Raw genomic sequence first — 27,473 nt, 5'->3', positions numbered from 1 at the left:
CGAAGTAGGTAATAATCTCTGATAATTAATTGCTTCTCTATATGCATGAACTTGGCTACAGGTGAAGGACCTAAATTGCTTTTGGGTACAACTCCACCCTGTCTGAAGTAGTTTACAGAGTTTCTTAGGCTCTGCTTCCCAATTGTACTGCCATTGGAATGAGCTGAGAAGAGTGGAGAGGGCTCTGGGAAAGAGCCGACCGCACCCCCGCAGGACGCCCACAGAACAGAACCCGAATGAAGGTCTTATATATGTAGCCGAAAAATTCCCAGGAAATATATGGTGGTGATGGTGCTAGAGCCTGGGTACTGGCTGAGGTCCCTTCATGATTGCCACTTGGATGGGGCCTCTGCTCTGTGAAGCCAGGACACCTTGGGTCCAGAGGGGAGCAAGGGGACAGGCCCCTTTTATCACCCGCTAAGTAACTTCACATTCCCTTTTACCAACTGGCTTCCATGGGTTCAAGAAAGAAAGGTACTGTATCAGTGTCTTAGGGTTGCTGGAACAAAGTATCACAAACTGGGTGGCTCAAAAACAACAGAAATATGTTGTCTCACAGTTCTGGAGGGAAGAAGTAAAAAATGAAGGGGTTTGAGAAGGGTTGTCTCTTTCTCATTCCTGGTAGCTTGCTGCCAATCTTTGGCATTCCTTGGCTTACAGATGCATAAATCCGATCCTCTCTTGTCCCATGGTGTTTCTCCCTGTGTTTCTTGTCTTTCCGTGGCTGGCTGTCAGATTGCATTAGGGGTCAAAGCTACTCTGGCATGACCTCAGCTTAACTTAAATCTGCAACAGCCCTATTTCCAAATAAAGTCACCTTCTGAGGTACTGGGGTTGGGACTTCAGCATATCTTTTTTAAGGGGACACAATTCAAACATGGAGCAGACATGTTCCTGTATGAAACCGCTTGCTGATTCTCTAGGTCTTGCTCCAGTAGCGCCGTAGGGAGTGGGTTAGTCCGTGGGCTCCAAGCCAGATCTCTGAGGTTAAAACCTTGCCTCCGCTGCTGTGTGACTAATGGCTGCAGAATGGGAACGCAGTAGAATGAGAGCATCTCGTATTTGAGGTTGGTGGAGGACTAGGAGAAAGTACTTTGCACAGTGCTGGGCATTAAGTGCTCATTAAGTAATAGCTATGGGTATTATTATTCCCTTTTTTTTTTTTAAGATTTTATTTATTTATTTGACAGAGAGAGACACAGCGAGAGAGGGAACACAAGCAGCGGGAGTGGGAGAGGGAGAAGCGGGCTCCCTGCGATGCGGGGCTCAATCCCAGGACCCTGGGATCATGACCTGAACCGAAGGCAGACGTTTAACGACTGAGCCACCCAGGCGCCCCTCCCTAACTCTACTGACTTCTTTAGGAGTAGATCGTTTACTCTTCTCTGTAGACACACATGATCCTGGGGTATAACCAGTGGAGAATGGGAGGGGTTTAGTTTCACTTGTTTATTCAGTGAAACTGAAGGTGCTAGGACACTCCTTCAGTGTATTGCCCATTAAGGAGACAGTTCATATTTGCTAGCACTGAAAAAGTTCCTTCTGTAGATGCTTCCGGTAGGAAAGGCAGGACATTTCTAAATATGTGCCCCCTGAAGTTGAATGTGCTGTTAAGAGAAGACAACTGGTTGACTTTGTAATAGCCTCACAGGGGCGCCTAGCTGGCTCAGTTGGTAGAGCCTGTGACTCTTGATCTCGGGGTTGCGGTTCAAGCCCCACGTTGGGTGTGGAACCTAATTAAAAAAACAAGAGCCTCACAAGATGACGTGTTGGTGACGTTTTGATGAAGGTGGCAGTGGTCTGTGTCAAGCCCTCACTCAGCTTTATGACAGGCTCAGAAACTCCACCGTGTTTGAGTTTCAGAACTGAAACCTAACTCAAACAACAAACCTTCACAAGGTCTATGAGACAGAGAAAACAAGAGGGCCATTTATGTAACTTACAGGGACCAAAATCTACCCATAAGGTGGACCGGCGCCTGCCACAGGTCCAGCCATGGCTTCTCTCCTTGGAGAGAATTATCAGAAGGTTGCTTGGTGGGTATGGAGTCAGAATGAGGAGCGGAGTTCTACGACTTAAATGAATAATAGCATTGGGTTTTGCCCTGACCATTTCCACTTACCAGAGAGGACAGTGTCTTGATTAGATTGGATTGGGTACCTCATCCCTTAGACAGGTGCTACTCACTCCCCAGGTTTTCTTTTGGTTTCCTTTGTCACTTCCTCCTTCTGACTGACATAGTCCTTTTTTTTTTTTTTTTTTTAAGATACAGTGTTACCTTCTGTCTTGTTCCATTTACCAGATTCTTATTCTTTTATTTAAAAAAATTTTTTATTAAGTAATCTCTATGCCCAATGTGGGGCTTGAACTCATGACCCTGAGATCAAGAGTTACATGCTCTACAGACTGAGCCAGCCAGGAGCTCCTGTTATTATTATTTTTTAACATCAGGATTAAAGAATCTGATAGAAGCTATCCATGACTATTTTCACAGAAAAACATCATACTTAAAAAACCATGTGAGCAATTTCAGGGGGTTTGTAAACAACCTTAAAGCTGTTTTATGCATCCTAGCTTAAAATCCTTGCCTTAAGCAGACTTTTGCCCATTTTGAGCTGATGTTAAAGTTTAAGTCTCTTCCTCAGGGCCAAGTTCTTAAGATGGCCTTCCATCCTCACCTCCCTTCTCATTCCTCCACCTTCTCATCTCATACTAGGGCCACCTTGTGACCTGTGCACTGCCCTGACCTTGTGGCCACCTCCTCCTCAGCCACAGCTGCTGGGTTGATCTTTAGCTGTGATTATAGTTAATCCTGTGTTTTCAGCTTCCCCCCTGTGAATTGTGTCTTGCACTTTCCCTAGTATTCCAGTTACCCCACTTCGCCTCTTCCTTCGCTCATGTGCCCACACCTAGGTTAGGACTAACATTGATCTCATTTGCCCTTGCTTTTCTGCCCCTCCTCATAACCATATTCATAGTCTCATCTCTCTCTTTCCTCTACTTCCTCCCTCTCCCCATTTTTTCCTACCAATACTTCCAGGACATAACAGCTTGGACACCATTTTCCCAGGTTCTCCCCTGTAGACATTCCATCCCTCCTCCACCACCAAGGCATTGTCTTTCTTTAAAATATCCACTTTTTGGGGTACCTGGGTGGCTCAGTCGTTAAGCGTTGGCCTTCGGCTCAAGTCATGATCCCAGGGTCCTGCTCGGCGGGAGGCCTGCTTCTCCCTCTCCCACTCCCCCTGATTGTGTTCCCTTTCTCGCTGTCTCTCTCTCTGTCAAATAAATAAATAAAATCTTAAAAAAAAATCCACTTTTTATATGATTTTCAATACATATTTGTATCTCCAACTTGGGCCACTTCTCTTAACTCCAGACTTGCATACACAACTTAACTACTTATTTGCACTTGAATGTCACAAAACGCTATATATGTAGTGGGTCCCAAATGAAACCAATGATTCACTGCCCCATCTTCCCTCATCTCAATAAATTGTACCCCATTTAACAGTGATTCAAGCCAGAGGAAGCATTGTTCATTGTTCCCTTTTTCTTACCCACAACAACATGAGTGAAGTAGTCTTTTTTTTTTAAGATTTTATTTATTTATTTGACAGAGAGAGAGAGACAGTGAGAGAGGGAACACAAGCAGGGGGAGTGGGAGAGGGAGAAGCAGGCTTCCCGCCGAGCAGGGAGCCCGATGCGGGGCTTGATCCCAGGACTCTGGGATCATGACCTGAGCCGAAGGCAGACGCTTAACGACTGAGCCACCCAGGCGCCCCTGAGTGAAGTTGGTACTTCTTCCAAAATAGATCTTGTGTCCAAAGCAGTCTCTGCATACCCACTGCCATGACTCTTAGCTCAGGCCAGTACCATTTCTCATCTGGCCCACTGTAGCAGTCTCTCTTCTGGTCTCCCTGCTTCTGTACTGGTCTTCTTCTAATCCATTTTTTCTGTAGCAGCTTCAGCTCCTTTTAAAGACAGAAGTTATATTGTATCTCTCTCTCTCTCTTTTTAAGTAGGCTCCACACCCAACGCAGGGCTTGAACTCATGACCCTGAGATCAAGACCTGAGCTGAGATCAAGAGTCAGATGCTTAACTGACTGAGCCACCTAGGTGCCCCTAGTATTACTCTCTACTTAACCTTTTTTAATGGCGTCCCGTTCATTCATTAAACACCTTTTTTACTGAGTGCCTTCAATAATATCAGCTCTTGTGAATAAATGAAGTATATAGAATGTAGATAGTGATAAGTGCTATGAAGAAAAATAAAGAAGGGGTGAGGGACAGAGAAGTGTGTGTGTGTGTGTGTGTGCGCGCGCGTGTGTCATTACAATTTTAAATAGGGAGAACAGGGAAAGTTTCACTGAGACTGAGTAGATGACCATTGAGCAAAGGACTTGAAAGAGGTAAGTGAAGTCTGCAAGGTTCTGCAGAATATTCCAGTTGGAGGAAAAAGCAAGTGCAAAGATCCTGAGATGGAAGCATGCTTGGCTTTGGGGCTGAGCGGAGTAGAATAAAACCCAAGCTTTACTATAGCTTATAAGGTGGCCTAGTTCTCTTACCCTCTCCCCACAACCTTCTTCCCTCTGTCTGCAACCTTCTTTTTCCAGCACTGCTCCCAACCCCCACTATATTCCATCCGCACTGATCTTCTAGTTCACCAGAAGCTGTTTCCTCCTTTTGCCTGTGTTGTTGCCTCTGCTGGGAATACTTCCTAATCCTTATTCCCAAATACTATTTGCAAGGCTGGCTCCTTCTCAACCATTAGATTTCAGTTTAAGTTTTACTTTATGCCTTTGGAACCACAGAACTTTGCTATTTCTTTCCTATTTCAGCTTCCTCTTTGTTTCCTTCATAACACTAATCGCAGCATGCAATTGGGATTCATATATATATATACGAATATATACTTAAAAACTCAATAGTAAATGGTATCTCATTGTCATTTAAATTTGCATTTTGGTCACTAATGAGGATGACGCGCTTTCCCAAGTAATGGTTAGTGGTTAGCACTATTTGCCCAAATGTTTACTTAACGTCCCTATTTCTTAAGACTGAGAACAGGCCTAGCCAACTGCGACCCCATCCTGTTCACTTGTCTGGGGGCAATTTATTTTCCCGTTTCCTGGCAGAGTTAGTGACTCATGGTGACCACCTCTTCGCAGGAATTTTTCCAAAACCCAAACCCATTTAGAAGAAAGTGTTTGTTTTAGTTCAACATCACCGAATGTGAAAATGGGCAAAAAAAGCTGCATTTGAGTAGTGCCAGGTACTCCCTATTATGCAGTCATTATTGAAAAATCATTAATGGCCACCTGAATTTGCGTTTTAAAGTACTGAGAGTTCCGGGGGAGCAAGGGGAGCCCTGCCCCTCACCGGCCCCTCCGGCTTTTCCAGGGGGCTGCCCGCGACAAGGCACGCAGATGGCCTAACTGACGCCGGGAGCCCGCCCAAAGCCGAGGCAGGGGACCCCACCCTGCGCTCGCGGGGTAGACCTTTGAGATTCCGCGACGTCTCCCCGACTCTAGCCAGGCTGCTCTCCCCAACCCCCCCCGCGATTACAGCTCCTCTCGCGAGAGCCCGAGCGAGGCCAGGCTGCGGGCGGCGGCTGCGGGATGTTGGCGGAGCGCTTCAGACCGCGCCCTCTCTGGCGCAGCTGGGAGAAGCGCGGGCGGGAGCGGCAGGCGGCGCGCACGCGCAGGTGAGTGGGGCGGTGCGGGGGCACCAGGGCGGGGGGCGGGGCCTTGCGTCGCGCAGCGGGCGCGTAGCTGCGCGTCCTCAGTATTTAATGTCTCTGTGTTCCTCCGGCCTGGGCAAGCACGTGGGGGAGCGGCCGCGGCGCAGCGGGGCTGGGCTGCTGGGCCCGGGGGCCGGGGGGGGGGCGGCGGCGGGCGAGGAATTCTGCATCCCGACTGTCGCCGAGGACCTGGTGAGTTGGGGCCGCCGGGGCGGCTGGCCCGAGGACCACCTGCCAGGCCCCCGAGGGCGGCGCCGTCGGGCGCTGGGGAGTCTAGGGTGCAGGTGCGGTGTGCGACGTGCGCTCCAGGTGTCCTGGAGGCGGGAGGCTGCGGACGCCGAGCGCGTGCGGAGGGGCTCCGGCCCGCCGCCTGCTGTCAAGCAGGCCCTTTCGCTGCCGTCGCCTGCGCGCCCCCTCGTCCTCCCCCGCCAGGGTTGTCTGCCCGCGGGCTCCCGCTGACAGGTCGCGTGTGCGCGGCTGGGGCCATGGTCTGCGGCCGCGTGGTGCCCCCTACGCGCGTCACAGCCCTCTGGGGCGGGGGAGGCGAGGACGCGGCGCCCGGGGCACCCCGCTGCGGCTTAACTTTCCCCGAGCGCGCACACCCTCCCGTGAGATAGACCCGAGCGCGTCCCACCCAAGGTCGCCCAACCCCACACGCATTTACTTTTCAAAGGTCGTGTGTACCCAAGTCTGACCCGGGAGAGGCGGCGGCGGGGCGGGCTGTGGGCAGGGCCAGGTGCTCGTGAGGGCGAGGAGGTGCCCCGAGGCCCGCGGGCACCCCTTTCTTCCTCCTGAAGGGCTAGAGTTGAAATGGTCACTTCAGGAACCTTACTCAACTTCTGGGCCCCTTGAGCTCGCGCTGGGTTGCTCCCCACCTAGGCCCAGCGGTGGCAAGCCCGTGCAGGTAGCCTAGCCCCCGGGAGTTCATTGCGGCGAACCTGGGGAAGAGGCTTGGTTTGCGGAACTCGGAGGATGGGCTAGGACACGGTGGTGATTGGAACCCTGTTTCGGGGGCAGGGACCTTTTGAACCGAGTTAGGGTCCTGAGGTCAAAGGCCTGGTATCTCTCGAGATGATTAGCATTTGCAGACCCTTCAAGGGTGTCGGGAGAGCTGGAGGCTGTCCTGCCCGTTGTGCCCGCTGACTTCATGCCCCGGGGCGCGTGGGTCACGTGTCACACTCCGCCTGCAACCCCCCACCCCCCGGGCCCGTGGTGTGGAGGGACCACGCTAGTTTCGGGGTTATGGGTCAAAATGTGCTTGGGAAGACGTGGTCTGAACGCCTCGGAGTCAGGCTTTCACCAGTTCCATTGTGCCCTCGGGTATAGTCCCTCCCTATCCCCCTCCTAGGGAGGCTTAGGGAAGGAAAGGCGCTGTTGATGGTGGGCGGTGCCGAACCGACCCGGGACTGCTGGAAGCCCTGGGCGTTTCGAGATCTTCCGCTCCTGCAGAGATGCCCAGGTTGGCGGGTGCCTTCCTCCCGCTCGGCCGCCGCTAACAGAAACCCGGTGCTCTTCGCTCCAGGTGTTAAGTGGAGGCCGCTCAAGCCAGGTAGGGCATATGGGCAGAGCAATTAGGTTAAGCGAGCTGTCTTTTCCCTACTGAAGTGCAGGCTACTTTGTGTTTAAATTTATCTCCTGCCGGGAAATTTGGGCTGCTGGACACCTGGTACGGTCGTATCTGTTGGTTTGCTATCCCCCTACCCCCTACCCCCCTTTGTCGCAATTACTGATCAAGGAACACCATTCACAAAAAGCTGTTAGTTCTGGCAACTAGTAACCTTACTGTGTTGTAACCAAGTGCTTCCCAAATTAGTTTTTCTTTCTTTCTTTTTTTTTTAACTCTCTATTCAGAAAGCAAAGCTTGGACTCTTAGTAAGCACCACCCATCCCCTTTGCTCTTAAAGGCATAGAACATCTTAGAAATGAGTAGAGGGTAGCATGAGCATGATTTGATCATTTATCACATTTCTCTGTTTCTGGCATTCAAGTGGTTCACCTGCTGATTATTTCAGACTTTCAGAGGGGTCCCTGGCTGGCTCAGTAGGGAGAGCAGGTGAGTCTTGATCTTGGGGTTGTGAGTTCAAGTCCCACATTGTGTAGAGATTACTAAAAAATAAATAAAACTTAAAAAACTTTCTGAGCACTGGAAACAAGTGAAGTTATGTTTGGTGGGGGAGCTTTTGTGTTGAACTTTAACCTCTTTCACACCTAACTAGTTTTGTGGGTTTTGGCTATTAATTCCTGGGTGTATTCTCAGACAAAATATGGCTCTAGGATAGAAGAGGGCCTTTTGATCCTACAGATATGCAAATCGCTGAAGCTTCAGTGCCTCCCTGGATTAAGCTGGCTCCGTTGTCATGCACATTGCTAGGTGATGGCCCAAAATTTGCAGAGAACTGATCCCATCTAAGCCCTTGAGTGAGACCTCTGAGTCACTGGAGCCTTTTGTATGAATATCCTTTCCTCCTTCCAGCTGTTCGTAGGAAGTACATCAGCCCTTGGCTACTGCAGGATGAGCACATGGGTGTGTGTTGTCAAAGGGGCCTGCTCAGGTGCCAAGTGGCTGTGGCTCCAGTATGAGATTGCTGAGCATCAATATTTTAAAGCAGTTTGTTTTGCTCTAGCTGGTAATCTAAATTATTTGTGGTGCTTTGGACCCAGGCCTGGCCATAGCCATCGTTTGTGGGTGAAGGCTAGTTTTAGCCTTTACAGTGTTCCCTCTCATCCTAAAGACAGATTGAGATTATATTTTAGACTGGGCACTGTGCCTGCATGATGGCTGTTCAAGCGTTGCTTTTTTCCTCCTCCTAAAGAATCTCTGAGATTAACGTTAAGTTTCTCTTGAATCACTTGAGTGATTTGGATTTTATCAAAAATACCCCTCCCCCTAGCCTCTGACCTGGAAACTTGGTTGGAAGGAAAGCAAATTGGTTTCCCCACACTGCTACCAGCCTCCTGGCTCTAGCCTGCAACAACATGAGTTGGTCGAGTGCACGTTTCAGGGTTTTGAGGAGTGGGCACCCCATGTGCCTGGCCAGCTTGTGCCTTCCAGCCCGTTCTCCCCAGGCCACTCCTTCCTAATCTTCCCTGTGAGTCTAGAACGAGAGGACATCTCTGTAGCTTGGTCTGTTGTGCTGTTGTGAGGAAGTCAACAGTTTTGTGTATGAGTTAACCACCTTCTGTTTGCCATTCTGTTTTCCTCTGCTCTGGGGAGGCAGGGGTCCTCTGGGCCTCTTGTCCCACTGAAATCCTCTCCTACTGTTTGAGTTGCTAATCTGCGTGGGATGTATTTAAATCCTAAACTTGGCTGTCTGAGGCAAGTTCTTTTTTCCACAGCCCTTTCTGGTGTAATGCCTCATGCAGGTTTCACCTTTATGATCATTTAACATTAAGTACCCATTGTATGTGGCACTCCACGGAGCAGCTCCTGGCTCCAGTACCTGATTTTATACTTGGGCTGTGGAAAACAGGATCAATGATGGTGTTTTGAGTGGGACAGAGTCTGGCTGGAGAGGTAGCTGGTGGGGATGTGAGAACTATAATTTTAGAGGATGCCTTTTCCTTGACAGTTACTGTCTTGTGCTGGGAGAGTTACAAGCAAATACCCTCCTGATCCTTTAATTCTCACATCTCTGAGTACAACTGAGGAGGGTGACGCTGGAGGTCAATCGGGATTGTTTCAATGGCTAATATAAATACAAATTGAGGGGCAGAGATACTGACAAATATGGCATGTGCTTAAACTAGGTCCTCTGGAGAGCTTTTGTGAGAAGAACGAAGGAATAGTCAAATCCGTGGGCTTTTCTCCTAATCTTTCTGTTGCTTTCTAAGCAGATTGTTGCAGTGAAGGAGTGTGTGTTATGCAGCATTTTGAAGACTGGCCTTCAGTAATAAGTAGCTTTCAAGGTGTCCTTCTCCTTACTTTTCCTCCTATTAAATGGTCTTCATTCTGTCCGAATCCTGGCCCTTTGGACATTTCTACAGCTCAGTTTGGTAGTTTGCAGCAATTGATAGTAAACATTCTGTCCCCATCTGGTAATACTGGCTGCCTGCCTTCACTCAGCCCGGTGTTACTGAGGCCCAAACATTCAGGAACAAAGCAGAGCCCCAGGTGAGTCGTGGAAGTAAAAATGTACAGTGCTGAGGGCTCATGAATGAGGCTTGTTTCAACGCTGGGTGTAGCTGGCAAGAGCCCTGGTTTGGGGGGTAAGGACGGGGTGCGGCTTTCAGGGCTGAAACCTGGCAGTGGTTCTAAACCCTTCTGGGGTCTCAGTTTCTTCAGCTGGTAAAAGGAGGGTTGGTCAACATCAATCAAGGGTGTTGAGATTCTGCTCCTTAGAGTGCCTCTGGGCTGCTGCGGGGTGGAGTTACCTGCAGGGGTGTGTATGGGGAGGGGTGTGTTTGGGCTAGGAAGCAGGGCTCTGTGGATAGTGTAAGTCAAAGACTAAAAAAAATGCCACAGTCCACTGTTTTAAGTGCATCTCAAGTTCTCTTAGCTCTAAGATGCTACAGTGCTAAATATTTTTTAAGTTTTTAATTTATTTAAGTAATCACTACACCCAGCATGGGACTTGAACTCCCGACCCTGAGATCAAGAGTTGCATGCTCCTCCCTGATCCAGTCAGGCACCCCTTATTTTTTTATTATATCTCTATTCTTTTCTCCTAAATCTATCCTTAAAGGAGGGGTCTAGAGCTGCCTTGTCCTATAGGGTAGCAACTAGTGATGTGTGTCTGGTTCAATTTAAACTTAAGCATTAGGGGCGTGTGGGTGGCTCAGTCGGTTAAGCGTCTTGTCTTCGGCTTGGGTCGTGGTCCCAGGGTCCTGGGATCTAGTCCCAGGTCGGGCTCCTTGCTCAGTGGGGAGTCTGCTTCTCCCTCTCTCTCTGCTGCTCCCCCTGCTTGTGCTCTCTGTCAAATAAATAAAATCTTAAAAAAAAAAAAAACTTTTGAGCATTAAATACAATTTAAAAATCCATTCCTTGGTGACATTAGTCTCATTTCAAGTGCTCAGTATCTTCATGTGGCCAGTACTGGACAGTGCAGGCCTAGAACATTTTCACCATCACAGAAGGTTCTAGTTGGACAGCACTGGTCTTAGCTTTGGTCCAACTGTAAAAGCTTAATTGCCTCACCTTGTAAGGCATCACATGTTTGGGCTTAGTCCTCTAGAGTCCACCAATCCACAGCTTTGGTGACAATTATTTATCAGCTCTATCTATGGCATGTTAAGAAGCAAGTTCTGGTTTGCCAGTTTGGAGGGCAGTGACCAATTAAGAAATGGTTCTCGAGAGGAGCATGGTGAGGAGTCTGGGGATGGGAGCACTGAAGCAGGAAGGGCAGATGCTAAGTCCTCGGAAAGCTGTTTTGGTTTGAAAACTTACTTATTATCTTAAAGGCCCTTGCTGGTTGTCTAAGGCCACTGTCCTTGGTCTTCAGATGTCAGCAGATTTGCTACTTGGTCCTTCACTCACCCACCTGATGGCTTCCTGCAGGATCCCACTGGGAGACCAATGCTGAACCAGATTTGCAGACACCTTACAAACAAGCGTCCTCTTCATTCTGCCCCTCCAGTCCATCTGGGTGTTAGGAGGCCTATTTCTTTCTTTCTTTTTTTTTTTTAAGATATTTATTTATTTGTTTGTTTGTTTGTTTGTTTGACAGAGAGCACAAGTAGGCAGAGTGGCAGGGAGAGGGAGAAGCAGGCTCTCCGCTGAGCAGGGAGCCGGATGTGGGGCTCGATCCCAGGACCCCGGGATCATGACCTGAGCCAGGCGCCCCAGGAGGCCTATTTTTATGAAGACTTTGGGAAGAGTTGGGCCGCAGTGGCGGTCCTGAAGTGTTGATGTGGGGCTAGCTTTGGGGAGTGAGCCTTATTTCCAGATACCCCCTCATCTAGTCCTGGGCATGCCTGCTCGACTGGTATGTAATGTGAGCGCTCTGTCTTGGAGCCCCCCAGCACAGGATGCAGAACAGGTACCTGTTAAGCACCTACTGTATACCTGGCATCTTAGGAGGGTCTTTTTTTTTTTTTCCCCAAACCATAGTTGACCCTTGAACAACGTGAGGGTTAGGGGAACCAGCCTGCACCCCCTCCTCCCTCCCCGTCCCGTCCTGTGCAATAAAAAAAAAAAAATCCACGTAGAATTTTTGACTCCCCAGAAACTGGACTAACAGCCTAATGCCAACTAGAAGCCTTATGGGAACATAGTAGTCAATGAACACATATTTTGTATGTTATGTGTGTTCTATACTGTATTCTTTTTTTTTTTTAAGATTTTATTTTTTGACAGAGAGAGACACAGCGAGAGAGGGAGGGAACACAAGCAGGGGGAGTGGGAGAGGGAGAAGCAGGCTTCCCGCTGAGCAGGGAGCCTGATCACGGACCCTGGGATCACGACCTGAGTCAAAGGCAGACGCCCAACGACTGATCTGCCCATGCGCCCCTGTACTGTATTCTTACAAAAAAGTAAGCTAGAGAAAAGAAAATGTTAAGAAAATCATAAGGAAAACATTTACAGTAATGTACTATGTCCCAAAATCTGCATACAAGCAGACCCGTGCAATTCAAACCCGTGTTCAAGAGTCATCTGTGTTCCCTTTTTATTTTATCTCAACCCTACGAGGTAAAGTATTTCTCCTTTGCATGTGAGGGAGCTGAGCCCCTGAGTAAAGTAAGCGGACCCCAGGACGCAGGGCTGCTTTGCGCTTAGATGAGGGTTCTCTCTCTAGCTGCTTGCTTAGAGACAGTTTCTTACTTACTGCCCTGTCATCCTTCCATCCTCATCTGGAAAATGAAACTGGGTTTTTAAAAGATCGAAATGATATACCCCACAAACAGTCAAGCTCTTCGGTGTTTTGAGTCCTCAGCCTCATTACAGTCCTATGGAGGTATTAGTAATCCATTTTACAGGATGTTTTCATTTTACGGGAAACTGAAGTTCAGGATCCTACTCTAACACTCTTGTCTTTCCAAAGTCATGTTTTAGCTCCAAATTATGCAACTTTCCAGTGCCTTTGAGCGGCACAAATAATGACTGTGACTAAGACAGCCTTGTAGGCCTTGTAAGACAGCTGTGCCTTAGGGCCTGGAAACGGCTCTGCAGACTCTGGTGTAGCTCAGTCACCTGGTTGAAAAGACAACCTCAAGTCCCTCATTCCTTGGCTCATAATAATGCAGCCTGTCAGACCTCACATGGAGGTCATGAGACCCATCCCCGAGCCCTCAACGGGCTGTCGCCTGGGAGTAGCCTGATCTGTCTGTGCTGGAGGAGGCACAGATCTGGTGAAGCCCAGCCCTCAGCACGCTGCACTGCCACTCCTACCCCTTCTCCTCCAGCCTTGGCCTGGGACGATAGGTCTTAAGGCTGTAGACCTCCTTCCTGTCCCTCCACAGAGAAAGGAGCAGGAGTGACTTGCCGAGCAGCCTTGGAAGGAGGCCTGCACCCTGATGTGCCTTGAGCTCTGATGAGAAAAGGCTGTGCTCAGAATAACCTCCCTGCTTTGTCCTTTGACTTTGGTGAGGCCCACCCAGCCAAGCTTCTGCTGTGTGCTATTTTTAGCAGGTGGCATCCTTTAGGAAGGCCAAGTACATGTGGTTTCAGCATACAAGCAGGTCCTGGTGCGGACGCTACTGCTGTCTCCCAGTCGGGAGGAAAGAGAATAAAGTCACCCTAGAAACTCATGGGTGTGGGGGGGGGCAGTGGCTGCCTAAGAGGTCCCTGGGGCTGCCTTGTCTGTTCTGGATCTGTGGCAGAGGCCCAGTCCTGCCTGGGCCAGGCAGGGCCCTGATATAGGCAGCCCAGGAGCCAGGAAACGCCCTAGTTTTAGGACCTCTTGTTGCCCTAGGGGCCAATTTCTCTGGAAATGACATTATCCCATTTTCATGGGAAGTCACCCGACTCAAGAGCAGGCCTCCACACAGGCACTAAAAACTCTGTAAAACTGTGGTTTTGTTGGCAGCCTGAGTACTGGCGTCCTCTGGCTTAAAAACGAAAACAAAAACGAGAGGCGGTAAGAGCCATGCCCCTTACTAGGAATTCTCACTGGGGGGGGCCACTGAAGCTGAAGAGATATGAAGGAGTTTGATGAATTCTGCTCCTCACCACCATCCTGTCTTCTCCCCCTTTTTTCTGTTCCTCCTTTCCTCTAACTTGGAGCTGCCAACTCCAGCCCATCTTTTTCTGATTAAGAAACCTTCGAGCCGTATAAGGCCCTCTGTTGCCTATGGTTTATGTTGGCTGGAGACTGAGGTTGTTTTTGCAAAGTCTGATTCAAAGAAGTAGCAAGGGTGTGTGTGTGTGCGCGCGCGCGCGTGTGCATGCACTTCCATTCCCATCTGCTCCCTGGGGCTGGACTGACTTCTTGGAACAGATTCATCTGAGAGGGTGGGGGGCTAGAGTAAGGGCCTCACATTGGCTCCAAGGCTAATTAATCAGTGGTGTGACTGCAGGGCTTCCTGGCAAACGCATTTGCTGAGAACTCCAAGTAGAAAGTGAGCCCCTATTGGACTCACGTAGTATGTACCTGCTGATCTACCAGCCAGAGAAGCACCCTATTTCTGAAATAGATTCCAGAATTTGCTTCTGTTTATTAATTAAGAAACTACAGGGGCACCTGGCTGGCTCAGCTGGAAGAGCATGCAACTTGATCTCAGGGTCATGAGTTCGAGCCCCTTAAAATTTAAGGGGCACCTGGGGGGCTCAGTTGGTTAAGCGTCTGCCTTCGGCTCAGGTCATGATCCCAGGGTCCTGGGATTGAGCCCCACATCGGGCTTCTTGCTCGGCGGGGGGTCTGCTTCTCCCTCTGCCCTTCACTCCCCCTCATACTCTCTCTCTCTCTCTCAAATAAATATTCTTAAAAAAATAAAATTCAAGGGCGCCTGGGTGGCTCAGTTGGTTAAGCGACTGCCTTCGGCTCAGGTCATGATCCTGGAGTCCCTGGATCGAGTCCCGCATCGGGCTCCCTGCTTGGCGGGGAGCCTGCTTCTCCCTCTGACCCTCCCCCCCTCTCATGTGCTCTCTCTCTCTCTCTCATTCTCTCTGTCTCAAATAAATAAATAAAATCTTTAAAAAAAAAAAAAAAAAAAAAAAAAAAATTCAAAACTGCATCACTCAAAAAATTTAAAAAAAAGAAAAAAGAAACAAAACTACAGCCCCTTGTCTCTTTGGGCAAGTCCGTTCTCCTCTCTGGAGGAAGTTGGGTGAACCTGTCCCTCTGCGTTCTTGACCTTCAGCAGGGCTTCAGCTCGGTGATGGTGGGGAGCGATTTCTATGGCAGCAGCCCTTCGACCTCATGTTCACCTCCCCCCTTGTTGCTCTCGCTTGAGCTAGCCAAGTCTGTTCCTGCCTTAGTACTTTGGCACATGTATCTCTCTGCCTGGAACTTTCTCCCCTTCTCCTTTCCCTGTCCTCTTAGATCTTGGCACGGCTGCTCCTCTCTGTTCCAGCCCTGCTGCCACCTTTGGAGAGGCGTTCCCTGACCATTCTGTCTGAGGCTCCCTCTCTCCCAGGTACACTTCACCAGCTCTTCTCAACCTGGGCTCCCCGTCTAAACTACGGAATACACGACTGAGTGACTAACTCAGCTAGTACCCTTCCAGATGCACAGGAGTATAGTTAACTCGTTATGTAAAAGGGGTGCCTAGGCTCAGTTCTCTGAATACCTTTTGAGAGGCTGCAAGTTTATCCCGTTGGGTTGCTGTATCTTCACAGCGTCTTCTCTGAAATGTGACTCCCTACCCCCCCCCCCCCCCCCCGCTATCTCTGCTTTCTGAGGGCTCTTTCCACCACCTCAGCCCCCTCTCCGGTGGAACCTGGCTCACAGTGGGAATTAAAATCTTTATTAAGTGACTGGCCCTGAGGGGTCCTGCTACTTGATGCCGGTTAGACCTCAGTGGGGTGGGGAGACCCAGTGCCTTGGCTTGGAAGGGTCTTACCATCAATAAGCCCCTGCTCTTTGTGATTACTGCTGTTAGGTCAGCAGGGCAGCTGGGGGGCTCTGAAGCAGAATTGACTTCAGTTACTAGAAAACAAAAGCATTACGTGTTTGTACATAGATGAGTTGACACTGCATATTATACTGGTTAACAAGAATCCTAAAGCTCTATGGTAATAGAGCATTTCTTGCTATTTAATAGTTAAGAATGTATTTTTTTTTTTTTTAATTTATTAGAGCGAGAGAGGGAGCACAAGTAGGGGGAGCAGCAGAGGGAGAGGGAGGAAACTCCCTGCTGAGCAGGGAGCCCGAGGTGGGGCTCCATCCCAGGACTCTGGGATCATGACCTGAGCTGAAAGCAGACGCTTAACTGATTGAGCCACCCAGGTGCCCAAGAATGTATTTTTTGTTCTATCAAAGCACTGCTGGTAGAAAGATTTGATACACAAGTTATACACAGTTATTCTTTGAAAGAACAGCCCTTTCCCCAACCAGTCCTCTCTTCTAGAGGCAGCCGCCCTCAGTTCTTCTAGGCTGTCCTCCCTGCCACTTATGTCTGTATTACTAAGTGGGATGCTTTTCCTTGCCTGCCTGCCTGCCTTTTTTTTTTTTTTTTTTTTTTTTTAATGTTACCTGATTTGTTTTTCTACTCTGGAAGGTAAGGACTTGACTCATTCCTACATTTTTTCCTCCCCTCAGAATGATACAGAGGAAGCTAGCACAGCTTCTGGTCAGGCTGCTGTTGAGAGTGTATATTATGCTGTAAATATTGCTTATGGCCTCAAAGTTCTTGGTTTTCCATATTTCCTTTCTCGTGTCCTCCCCCCCCCCCCCCCGGAGTATTTCTTTCACTCCGTTGTCTGTGTCTCATCCCATCTCCAGCTCTTCACTGTGCCTCGGCCGTTGCTCTCAGAGCGCCTCATTGTGCTCAGCACAGCGGGTGCTCAGCTGGTCATGCTGCTCGTGGGAAGCACCCCTCTCCCTTGCTCTGCTTCCCCTTCATCCTGGGACTCCATGCTTCCCTTCTTTGGTGTTGCTTTGTGCATGGGTGCCCCCTCCTTTCTTGGTTTACTCCCTTGTCTTGGTGGAGCCCATCTTTCAGGAGCTTGCTGAGAAAAAGTGGGGGAGGGTAAGCAGCCAACAAGAAGCAGGCTGACTTGGTCCTAACAGACGAGGACAAGTCCTTCTGAACGCATGGGTTTGGGGTGTGGCCCAAGACTTGGTGGGAAGTCAGCAAAGACCAGGAGGCGCCGGCAAGCCTTTCACCCTGCCAGCAGAGTATCTGGTTTCACTTGATGGAATAGTTTAAATGAGAGGGGTCTGGATTTGGGCATCAGGTGCTGAGGAAAATGGGTATGGAATGAAAATCTGCATATTGAATGGGACAACCCAAGCCCTCTTGGCTCTCACAGTGCTGGCATTCAGGCTAACAACCTCTCCACCCCAGGACATTAGAACATTCTAATCTGTGGAAGCTGGCAGCCTGATTCCTGTTTGTCCCCCACCCCAGCCAGGATACTTGCCTGACTCTTGGACCAAAATTGTCCGTTGGTCAGTGGCAGAGGGTGGTACCAACAGGCCCATTGAAGAAGGTCATTGGTTTTTTTTTTTTTTTTGGCCCCAAAAGAAACTGTTGAGACTTGAAAGTGCCTTGAAAGTACGTTCTGTCTGTTTCATTTCTGTGTTCTGCTGTGCTTTGTATCTGTAGGTGCTCATAAAGATTTGTTGGATAGAAGTGACCTTAAGCCTTTATGTGATTTCTGAGCTGGTCGTATTCCACTGTCTGCCATGTGGAAAGTCAGTGTCACACCTGTCACTCTGCTCACCTGAGGTGGTGGCGCGAAGGGCTGCTTGCCTCACACCATCCTTTCTGATTCCTTCTAAAGGAGTGTGTCCTCTTCATTAGCTTTTTGGGGGATGCTTGTTGTCAGAGCACAACTTCCTATCTTTTGGGCAGTCTTGGGTAGTGTTCTGTGGTTATGGGCGGGAACTCTGTGTACCTGGGAACACTTCCTGGCACCTGCTTTATCACTGTCCTCAGAAATCTGTCAGAATTTACTGGTAAAGCCATCTGGTTGCCAAGAGCTGAGGATAAGGGACAGGATGGATGTGACATAGTTGTTTAAAGTTTTTGAAAACCACAGAAACTTTGTTTTTGTTTTTTTTTTTAAAGATTTTATTTATTTATTTGAGAGAGAGAGAGCATGAGAGGGGGGAGGGCCAGAGGGAGAAGCAGACTCCCCGCTGAGCAGGGAGCCCGACGCGGGACTCGATCCCGGGACTCCAGGATCATGACCTGAGCCGAAGGCAGTCGCTTAACCAACTGAGCCACCCAGGTGCCCCAAAAAACCACAGAAACTTTGAAAACCACATTCCTACTCCCCAGATGAAACAATGGGAAGACCTTTGTAGAAAATACTGATCCTTCCTCCCCCCCCCCCCCCCCCCCGGCCTTTTTTTATCATTTGAAACCTAATGAGACTGGATCTGCCAGATATTTGGTCAGCAGAGCAAGGGAGACTGGGCATGTCACCTTTGTATGGAGTTTTTTACCAAGTTTTCCAAACTGGGAGTTAGTTTAATTTGTAATTGAACTAGAGGGGAAACATCTCTTAACTTGAGACCATGTCCAGAGAGGGGATTTTTTGCTTCTAGCTCTTCTTACCTGGAGCTCCTGGGATTGGGCTCTGGGTATCCATTTTGGCTGGAGAAGGCTTCGCTGAGCAGGTGCTCCCACCCAGACGGTACTGGGTTAAGCCTCCAGCTTCCTGGAGAGCAGCCCAGGAAGTGGTCTGTGACTTTTGGACAGCTGATCTACTGAGAACAGGGAGTGGGGCTGGGGCCACGGTGCCTCACCTGGCTGCTCTGTGGGGCCATCACAATGAAGGGTGTGGAGGACAGTATGGGACCTCACAGCCCCACTGTGAGCTAATTTGGAATCTTTAGGGTGCCAGCGTGAGTCACAGCCCATACAGGCCCCCTACAGATGAAGGTAACAACTGTTTGAACATCAGGGCGGGGCTGAGACCTACATCCCTGAGGCATGGCTCCAGCACTCTGATTCCTGGGCCCCAGCCATGCTGCTGAGGGTGAGTGGCCCAGCTTACCATCGTCCTCCACCCTCAGGGACAGCACCAGACACCGCCCAACAAGGTAGGCCCTGGCTGTCACAGCATTTACCCAGCTCTTGTGTTTGTTTCCGGTCTGCTCAGAACATCCTCTAGGACTGTGCTGTCTTGTAGGTAGCCACCAGCTGTATGTGGCTATTTAAATTTAAATTAATACTAAATAAAATTTAAAATTCTGTTTCTCAGTTACACGGGTCACATTTCAAGTGAGTAAGTAGCCGCCAATATTGGACTCTAGTCGCCACTTGGAGATCACCCGGGCCTTTGACTCTTGTGACCTGCTCTGCTTTGGCCATGTTTCAACTGCTGCCACTTGCCCCCATTGCCTTGACAGTAAAGGTCACACTTCTTTTGTCTGGCCCCCTACCAGCTCTTCACCCTCGGCTCCCAGGACTTGTCCTGCTCTGCTCTGCTCTGGGACTTGCCACTCCCTTCTACCCCCAAAGGCAGCTTGGGTTGAGAACCTTAATTTATGTCATTAACCCACCCTTTCAACCTGAGCAAATTCTGGCTGCCTCTGAGACAGGCTTCTTCGGGTTCTGTTTGCCTGCTTCTGAAATTGGGCTCAGCTTGGTGCAGGTGTGTGTGTGAGAGAGCAACACATGCACACAGATTCTTCAGTATGTGTTGTGAGCTTCTGGTGGACAGAATCTTTTTTTCTTGCAGCATCTTAAACATATTTATGTGTGAATTATTACATGAGTGAATGTATGTGTGTAGCCTCAACCTGATGAGAAACCAGGAGGCCCTCTTGTGGTCTTGCACAGACCTCTGTGTGTGTGGTCTTCCTCCACTAGTGGGGGTGGAATGGGAGGGGGACCTTGGCCTGGCCCACAGCCTGCTGCTCTTCCTGAATGCAGTGGCAGCAAGTGCTAAAGGTTCTGCATCATGTAGCTCTTTCCTCTCCTTTGAAGAACCCCTTGCAAGGGGAAGAGCCCCTCAGCAACAACTTGACGGGCTGGGCATTCTGGAGATGGAGTGTCTTGGACACCTGGGGATAGTCTTTGGTAATGTGAACACATAACCCTGGAATAATGGAAATACTCAAATTTCCACTTGAGGGGGGCGGTATATAAAAGTCCATTCAGAATGCTGAGTCGATGTGACTTCACTGACCAGGCCCAAGTCCACAGTGGACTTGATAGCCACTTCGCTCCTAAGTGCTTGTTGTTATGATCAGCTTTCCCATCAATTAATTATATGCAGCTCTTTTTTTCCCACAATAACTGCAGCCAAATGGGCTTAGTCACTGGGACCAACACTGTTTGTACTGTTCCCAGAAATTTGTTTTGTTTAGCAGAAGGCTCTAGACTGCAGTAACTGGGTTGGTCATTGGTGCTGGGAGTGCGGCCGTTACTTCTCCAGAGGTAAGCTTTTCTGAGAAGCCGCAGGTTCCTCTGGGAGAAAGGAAAGGAATCCTTTTAGAACCTGGACAGAGCAGGTGAACCTAAGGCTTTGTGGGGCCACGGCACGTGCCTGCCTTCGGCTCCCTGTGACCACTGGACAGCCAGCCAGCGTGCATCTATTCTTGGGCAAATGGGCCTGCTAAAAATAAGCAGGCAGCTATTCCAGCAGATTCAAAATAGCCACTTCTCCTCCCCACCAACCCTCAGGCAGGGCTCTGCATCCTTCTGCAAGGCTTTTCTCTGGCTTGCCTGAGTGTCTGGGGCCTCGGGAGGGGGAGGCCCTGGGGGAGGTGGCTGCCTTCAATTAGCTTGTGAGTGTGAAGGCTATTAGCCCGACGGTGTTAAATGCCACTTATATCTTGAAGTTAGGTTTTTTACAGAAAACAACAACCCAAAAACCAGGGCAAAGAGCAACTCAAGAGTCTGTTCCCAGAGAAGGAAGGTAGGCTGAAGCGTGCACACCTGTGCATGTGGGCCTGTGTGTGAATGCACAGGTCAAGGCGGCCCTGTCTGAGGATTCAGGAAAGGTTGGGGCCTCTTAGAGCACCTGTCTAGGCCTATCAGACAATGTAAAGCAGGGAAAACGGCACCCTCCTGATTCACAAGAAGTCTGAGGTGAGATTGGCTCCGGTAAGACCCTTGGAAGTGAAGGGCTGAGGAAGTGAGGGACTTCTCATGACTGGGGGGATGTGGGGGCTCCCTGAGCAGTACCTCCAGGCAGTGGTGCCTTCAGTGACACCCCCGAGGCTCCTTTGGATGGGGCGGCTGCTGATCCTATGGGCTCTTGGCTCTTGGCTCTGTTCTTGGTGGAGATGGCTAATATCTCTAATCACAGCCCCCAGGTAGCAAGGAAGAAAACAAAGCACCCCTTCTGTCTGGGGATCTCCTACCTCTTCTCTCAATTTGTGGGAGCACTTGAGTTGGGCACTTCCTGTCCCCAGAGGTCCTCATGGAGAAAAGGGCTTTCCCTGGAGGAGCAGGGATCCTTCTGGCTCTCCAGCTCTAGTGGGGGCTGGGGGGAGTGGTGGGCACTGGGGATCCAGGTGGGGCATTCAGTATTCTCTGGGTTGGGTGATGCCGTGTCAGGGTACCGGTGTTAAACACTTTCTCGGGGGCCCTCGTGCCACAACAGCAGGAGGCATCCGCCTTGGAAATGGTGCCGAAACTGTTTCCTGAGCTGTAATTAGCCATGTAGCTACAGCTGACTGTCTTTAGAGGGCTGTGGAGGGTGGGTTTGGGGGCTCAGAGCCTCCATCCCTGGGGAACGAGTGGGCCGGGGTGGGGAGGGTTAGGTGGGTGAGTGGGTGGAGGTATCCTGACAAGCTGCAGAGCAGTGTTGTGGCCCCAGGTGACTGTTCCTGTGCTCGGTGTGAACTAGGTCCGGGAGAAGAAGGGATGAAGTGGGGGCTGGGGGACAGTGACACGGGGGGCCAGGGTATGGGTTGTAGTGTGGATCAACTAGGGTGCAGGACCAAAGCCAGGCTGGGAGGGTATGCCTGAGTGTGGGCCTCTGCCTTACAGCTGGTTCCTGGAATCTCCAGAGGTGAAACGGGGGTCAACTGCTGGACCCTTAGGATCAACTTCTAGTACCAAGGGGGTGAGAGGCCCTTTGTATCTTGGGTAGCAACTCCCTCCTTACACACCTCAATTTGAGTTTGGCCTTGGGCTCTTGGTGTGTAAAACAGGAGACTGCCGTCTATGGGTTGTTAAGCCCTAGGATTCTTTATCTTCCTCTCTACCCCATTGCATGGAATCTTGTTCCTGAGATCAGAGAATTGGTAGAAGACCATGGGAATCGTACTCTAAACGCTGCTGAAATGAGATTGTCTAGTTAGTAAGGAATCAGAATCTAAATTGACTGGCAAGAGGAGAACCCAGGTTGAGACGCAGCCACACTTACTGTTGCAGGTCACCTGTTGGGTGGGACTGATCTGACTGTAGGCCATGTCACGGGCATACTGCCTTATCCTGAGAGCACCCTTCCCCCAAAGCCTCTATTCCTTCTCAGATTTTATTTTTATGCGGAAGACGTTGAATACAAAGCAAATACCCTAATGTAATCTACCACTTCTTGGGGTTTGTGCACATTGTTCCAGGAAAGTGGTTCTCCAACTTGAGTGTACATTGGAATCACCTGGGTTGGGGCACCTGGCTGGCTCAGTCCGTGGAACGTGCGACTCTTGGTCTTGGGGTTGTGAGTTCGAGCCCAATGTTGGGTATAGAGATTACTTAAAAAATAGAAAAATCTTAAACACCCCCCCTCAACCAGACAAACCAAAAAACCTGGTACCTTGGTCTCACCCTCAGAGATTATGATTTCATTGATTTGGGTGCCACCTTGGCCTTGGGATTTTAAAAACTTCCCAAGTGATGCTGCGTGCCCCTAAGTTGGAGAACCACTGAGAGAGAAGTTTAAATCTCTCTCCCCAAAAGGAAGAGATTTTTATCTTAGATTAGCAGATAAGATTTTTATCTTTATATTAGCAGATAAGAAAAAAACGACTGGAACTAATAAATGAGGTCAGTAAGGTTGTAGGATACAGGATCAATGCGCAAAACCGTCTCCTCTCCTGCAACTGAAAGGCTTGGCATGTATCCTTCCTGGTTTTTCAGTAGGATTATGTGGACGTAGACGTTCCACGTAGGGTGGTCTATAGCTTTTATTTTCTGTGTCACAGCAGTTTTTCCACGTCCGTACGTGAGCTCAGCCTACTTCTCTATCACTTATGTGGAATAGAACCGAGTTCGGGTCCTTGGCTGTATGACCTTGAGCTTTTTTTTTTTTTTTTTTTTTTTGAGTATTTAAGTAATATCTACACCCAACTTGGGGCTCAAACTCGTGACCCCAAGATCAAGAGTCGCATGCGCCACTGACTGAGCCAGCCAGGCGCCCTGACCTTGAGGTTTTTTTGTTTTGTTTTAATTTAAGCAGACTTCATGCCCAACATGGAGCCCAGCGCGGGGCTTGAGCTCAGGACCCTGAGATCGAGACCTGAGCTGAGATTAAGTGGAACGCTTAACCGACTGAGTCACCAGGCACCCTGCCGACCTTGAGCTATTTTAACCTTGATGATGGCAATACATTCCAGACCAGGTGGTTGAGGATTAAGTGATACAAGGGAGAGCATCTAGTGAGGTTCTGTGTTTGAAGTTGTGAGGAGTGTCATCGAACTTTTTGCCTAGAGGGATTGATAGGATCTTCTGAGCCTGGCCACTGCTTAGCTCTGCTTGATATTTTCCAGTCCCACAGATTTACTTTCAAATATTAGAAGGTTTATAGCTTTCCCCACCCCCTCACTTTGGGGCAGAACATGTTTCCCAGTGTTCTTCACTAACTCTAATGTGTTTGTGAATCCCCTGGGGGTCTTGTTAAAATGCAGCTTGTGATTTAGTAGGTCTGGGATGGGGCTGTATTTCTAGCAGGTTCCCAGGTGATGCTCACTGCTTCTGGACCGTAGACCGCCCTTTGAGAAGCAGAGTCCTAGAGCAGTGGTTCCCAGTGGAAGCATAAATCCAAATTAAGCACAATAAAGCACAAACCCAAATGAAGGTATAATTCACATATCAGTGGAGGATTTTTGGTTTTAAGAAGGCTTGTGATTTTTGCAGACAGAATAAAATTTACTGGCATGGGAGGTACTGAATTATAAGCATTCTAAAATAAGTCTGTCACAAACCTCTAAAGAGAGCTAACCCAGCTTTGCATAGCACTTAATACATATCTCAACTAATCCTCGTACCAACCATGCTTTATGAGCTATGTCCCCATCTTAAGAGGAAGAAAACTGAGGTTCCTATCTCCTTTACATGTCTGCTGCCTGCTCCTGGCCCTTTATTATGTCTCCTGGCCCGGACCCAATTGACTTAGGTGTCCAGGTTCCTGTCGATGGATAATGCTGTCCCTCCTGCTCCCCAGATCACCTGGGAACACAGTTTGGTGCGTGTGCCTTGCAGACCTCCGCTGGTTCTCTGCTGCCTACAGGATAAAGTCCAGATTCCACAGGGAGGCCCCAGAACCCTCCCTGAGTCCACTGAGCAACTTGATTCTGCAAGCATGACCAATTCCTTGCCACTGTATGTTTTGCTGGTCCCTCAGCTTGGAGCCTCCCCCTCATCCTTTTGAATTCTTACTCCTCCTTTGTTCCAGTGCTTTCTTGCTGCATAACTGTTTCATTGACTTATGGTTTTGTGGGTAATGTGAGGGACATACATACATGTGGTTTCACGGGTCTTTAAATATACTCCAATGTCGGGGCACCTGGGTGGTTCAGTTGGTTAAGCGTCTGACTTGATTTTGGCTCAGGTTGTGAACTCAGGGTTGTGCGATTGAGCCCCACGTTGGGCTCTGCACTCAGCAGGGAGTCTGCTTGAGATTTTCTCTCTCTCTCTCTCTCTCTAAAAAAAAAAAAAACAAAAAAACAAAACTCCAATGTCACCTGAATAGATAAGTGTTCTGGGAGTTTAGAGAACTAAAACGCTAAACACACTATCCCCTTGGGGCAGCATGGAATTTGGCATTGAGAAGTGATGAAAGAAGGGATTTGGGTCCAAGAGAAGGCTCGTCTTGTTTCAAGGGAGTGTGCATGGACGAGGGAGCAGAAGGGGGCTTATCTCCCTGCCTACCCGCCTCTAGTGGATCACGCTGTGGGGACGAGCAGGGGGAGGGATGCCCCTTCCAGGGGCAGGGGAGGGGAGAGAGAGCAGCTGGTTGTCTTTCTTGTGCAGTGACATCAGGACCCCCCTACTTGGCACTCATAGCATCCCTCTCTCTCCTCCTCTCCAGGTATAATTTCTTTAGGCCTCCAGGATGGCCATCCAATTCCGGTCACTTTTCCCCTTGGCATTGCCTGGAATGCTAGCAGTCCTCGGCTGGTGGTGGTTTTTCTCTCGTAAAAAGCATGTCAGCAGCCAGGACAGACAGGTGGAGGCCAGTGCTGTGGAGCTGAGGGCTGGCTGTGCCATCAAAGAGCCACACCCCAGGGAGGACCCCTGTCCTGGAGTAGTGTCCACGCCCCCCAGCGTCGGACTGCCGGCGGAAAAGGAGCCGTCTACCGTGAGCAAGCCTCCCACAGAGCCCCCAGCCTTGCTGCGGCCACATCCAACCTGTCGCAGGTCCGAGTCCTCAGGCAGCCTTCCCAACACCACGGACACGAGATTTCGACTAGGAACACGCAGAGATGAGAGTGCAAAGGTGGAACTAGCCCTAACGGGTGATGAAGCCGGGTCCGTTCCTCCAGAGTGTCCCCTCCCGACCCCAAAGAGTGTTCCTTTCCCCCACGAAGCGGCCGAGGTGTGCAAGCGAGAGTCCCCGTTCAGTGCGACAGGAGGGCGGGGCTGGCAGGGCCAGGCTGGGGCCCCCCAAGAGAAGCCGAGAGAGACTGGGGGCGCCGAAGGCACCGGTGACGCAGTGTCAGGAGAAGGCGTGCTGGAAGAGGGTGTGCTGTCCCTGGAGCCCGACTCTGAATCGGAGAGCAGCAAGGCGCCCAGCCCCGCTCCCTCGGGAGCAGCGGGGGAGAACGGGAAGGGCAGCCCGCCACAGACGGAGGAGGAGGATGCGGTGGGGAAGCTGCTGAGCAGCCTCATCGAATCGGCTCACACGGAGCTGATGGAGGATGACGAGCTGCTGGCGCCACGGGTCAGCGGCGGAGCCTGCCACGCAGATGGCACAGGGGGGCCGGGCAAAGAGACTGTGGAGCAAAATGAGAAGATCGAGCAGGCTGCCTACCAGATCATCTCCAGAGTGATCTTGGAGGCAACTGAAGAGGTGCTGGCCACCACCGTGGGCAGGATTGCGGATCGGGTGTATCAGGCTTCAGCTGGTCAGCTCCAAGGGCAGAAGGAGGAGAGCTGTGTGCCGGTCTGCCAGAAACCTGCCCCGGGGCAAGATGCTGAGGACCCCGCTCCAGCCACCGAGGACTCCGCGGCCTCCGCCACAGACGCCGTGCTCCGCTCGCCACACCTGCCCGCAGAGGACCTGCAGCCACCAAAGACCTACAGGAGCTGCCTGAGCAGCCCTCTGTCCAGCCCCACCAAGGACAGGAAGCCAAAGAACTCCGCACACCACATCTCCCTGGCGCCTTGCCCACCTCCAGCCGTCCCCCAGGGAGAGTTGCTAGATGAAGCCCGAGTCCTGGTGGAAAATGCCGGATGCATCCCCTGCACTTCTGACACCAGCCAGGAGGCCCCTTCAGTGGCCTCTGAGCAGTGCTCAGATTCCATCAGCACTTCGGGGCTTAAAGACTCGTGTACAGACACCAACTCAAGCCCCAGGAACAAGGCCATCTCCCCGCCGCCGCTGCTAGAAAGTACTGTGCCCTTCAGCAATGGGGTGCTGAAGGGGGAGCTATCAGACTTGGGGAATGAGGATAGATGGACCGTGGATGCAGAAGCAGATCATTCGGGAGGTAGGAGGGTCTTGGATGTTCCTCGCTTAGAGGACGGGGTGGGGGTAGGCGAAGGCTGCTGGTCTGCCTCTCCCTCTGCTGCTCCTGCAGTAGTAATGCTCTTCAACTCCGAGTCCCAGCTGGCCTGCAGGAAGTCGGGGCCCAGCGGAGCGCTGGCTCTCCCGAACCCCCCAAAGCCGCGGGAGCTGTAACTTGGTTCAGCAGCCGGGGACCTTCCCCAGTCCTCCCGAAGGAGCCAGCTCCATGGTGGGTCTGGTGATTAACCTCCATGTGCCTCTTTGCCTCTCTTAAACCTAACCTCTTAAAGGTGTTTGTAATGGAGAGGCCTCCTTAGCTTTAATTCCCAAGTCCCAAGAATGGGTGTGAACTTTTTTTTTTTCCAATGGTTTATTTCCTTTTAATCATGTGCTTGTTCCCATGTCTTCACCTGCCTTCCTTCTCCAGAAGCTCTTACCGGGTAAGTGCCCAGAGAGCGGCCACAGCCTTGACACTTGAGGGAGGCTCTCGCTCTCCTGCCTTGTCGCCACTATTCCTCCGCAGAGAGCCTCCGCCATTTACTTTCTATGCAGCTGCAGTTCCGTCCCCAGGAAAGAGGGGCACTTTGGTCACGAAGTGTCCACTGGGGGTTTCGAGTGCTGACCCCAGCATAGACAGTTCAGACCGCTCACATACAGGTCAGCAGCTCCTGACCCTGGTTTCGCAGCCACCCTGGGGTACTTTCAGTTATCTCCTGCAAAGGGGCCGTGAATTCCCCGTGGGGGTCTCTGACTTGCTTGTCCTGGAGCCACTCCCTACTGTCTCCACTCCAGGAAGGTTGGGAGTCTTTAGTGGGAGTTTCACTCCTTCCAGCCGCATC

At 50.4% G+C, this 27,473-nt stretch overlaps 1 protein-coding gene across 2 annotated transcripts in view; it reads left to right on the top strand.

Annotated features, from left to right (window-relative positions):
* Nucleotides 1-5,595: 5,595 nt before the first annotated feature.
* The window catches only part of AKAP1 (A-kinase anchoring protein 1), a 36,519-nt gene continuing 14,641 nt past the window's right edge, over nucleotides 5,596-27,473 (top strand). The window contains exons 1-2 of one of the 2 annotated variants that reach the window (XM_036106054.2): nucleotides 5,596-5,708; nucleotides 24,997-26,617. In XM_036106054.2, the coding sequence (XP_035961947.2) occupies nucleotides 25,021-26,617 (1,597 nt within the window). In that variant the 5' untranslated portion in view covers nucleotides 5,596-5,708; nucleotides 24,997-25,020. Of the gene's footprint in view, nucleotides 5,709-5,812; nucleotides 5,937-24,996; nucleotides 26,618-27,473 lie in introns of those variants that run through there. The other variant, XM_036106050.2, reaches the window with a different exon arrangement.

The sequence above is a fragment of the Halichoerus grypus genome, chromosome 2 (genome assembly GCF_964656455.1).
Source record: "Halichoerus grypus chromosome 2, mHalGry1.hap1.1, whole genome shotgun sequence".
NCBI lineage: Eukaryota > Metazoa > Chordata > Mammalia > Carnivora > Phocidae > Halichoerus > Halichoerus grypus.
The sequence above is the reverse complement of the archived record's forward strand: the minus strand, read 5'-3'. Positions and strand labels throughout refer to the sequence as shown.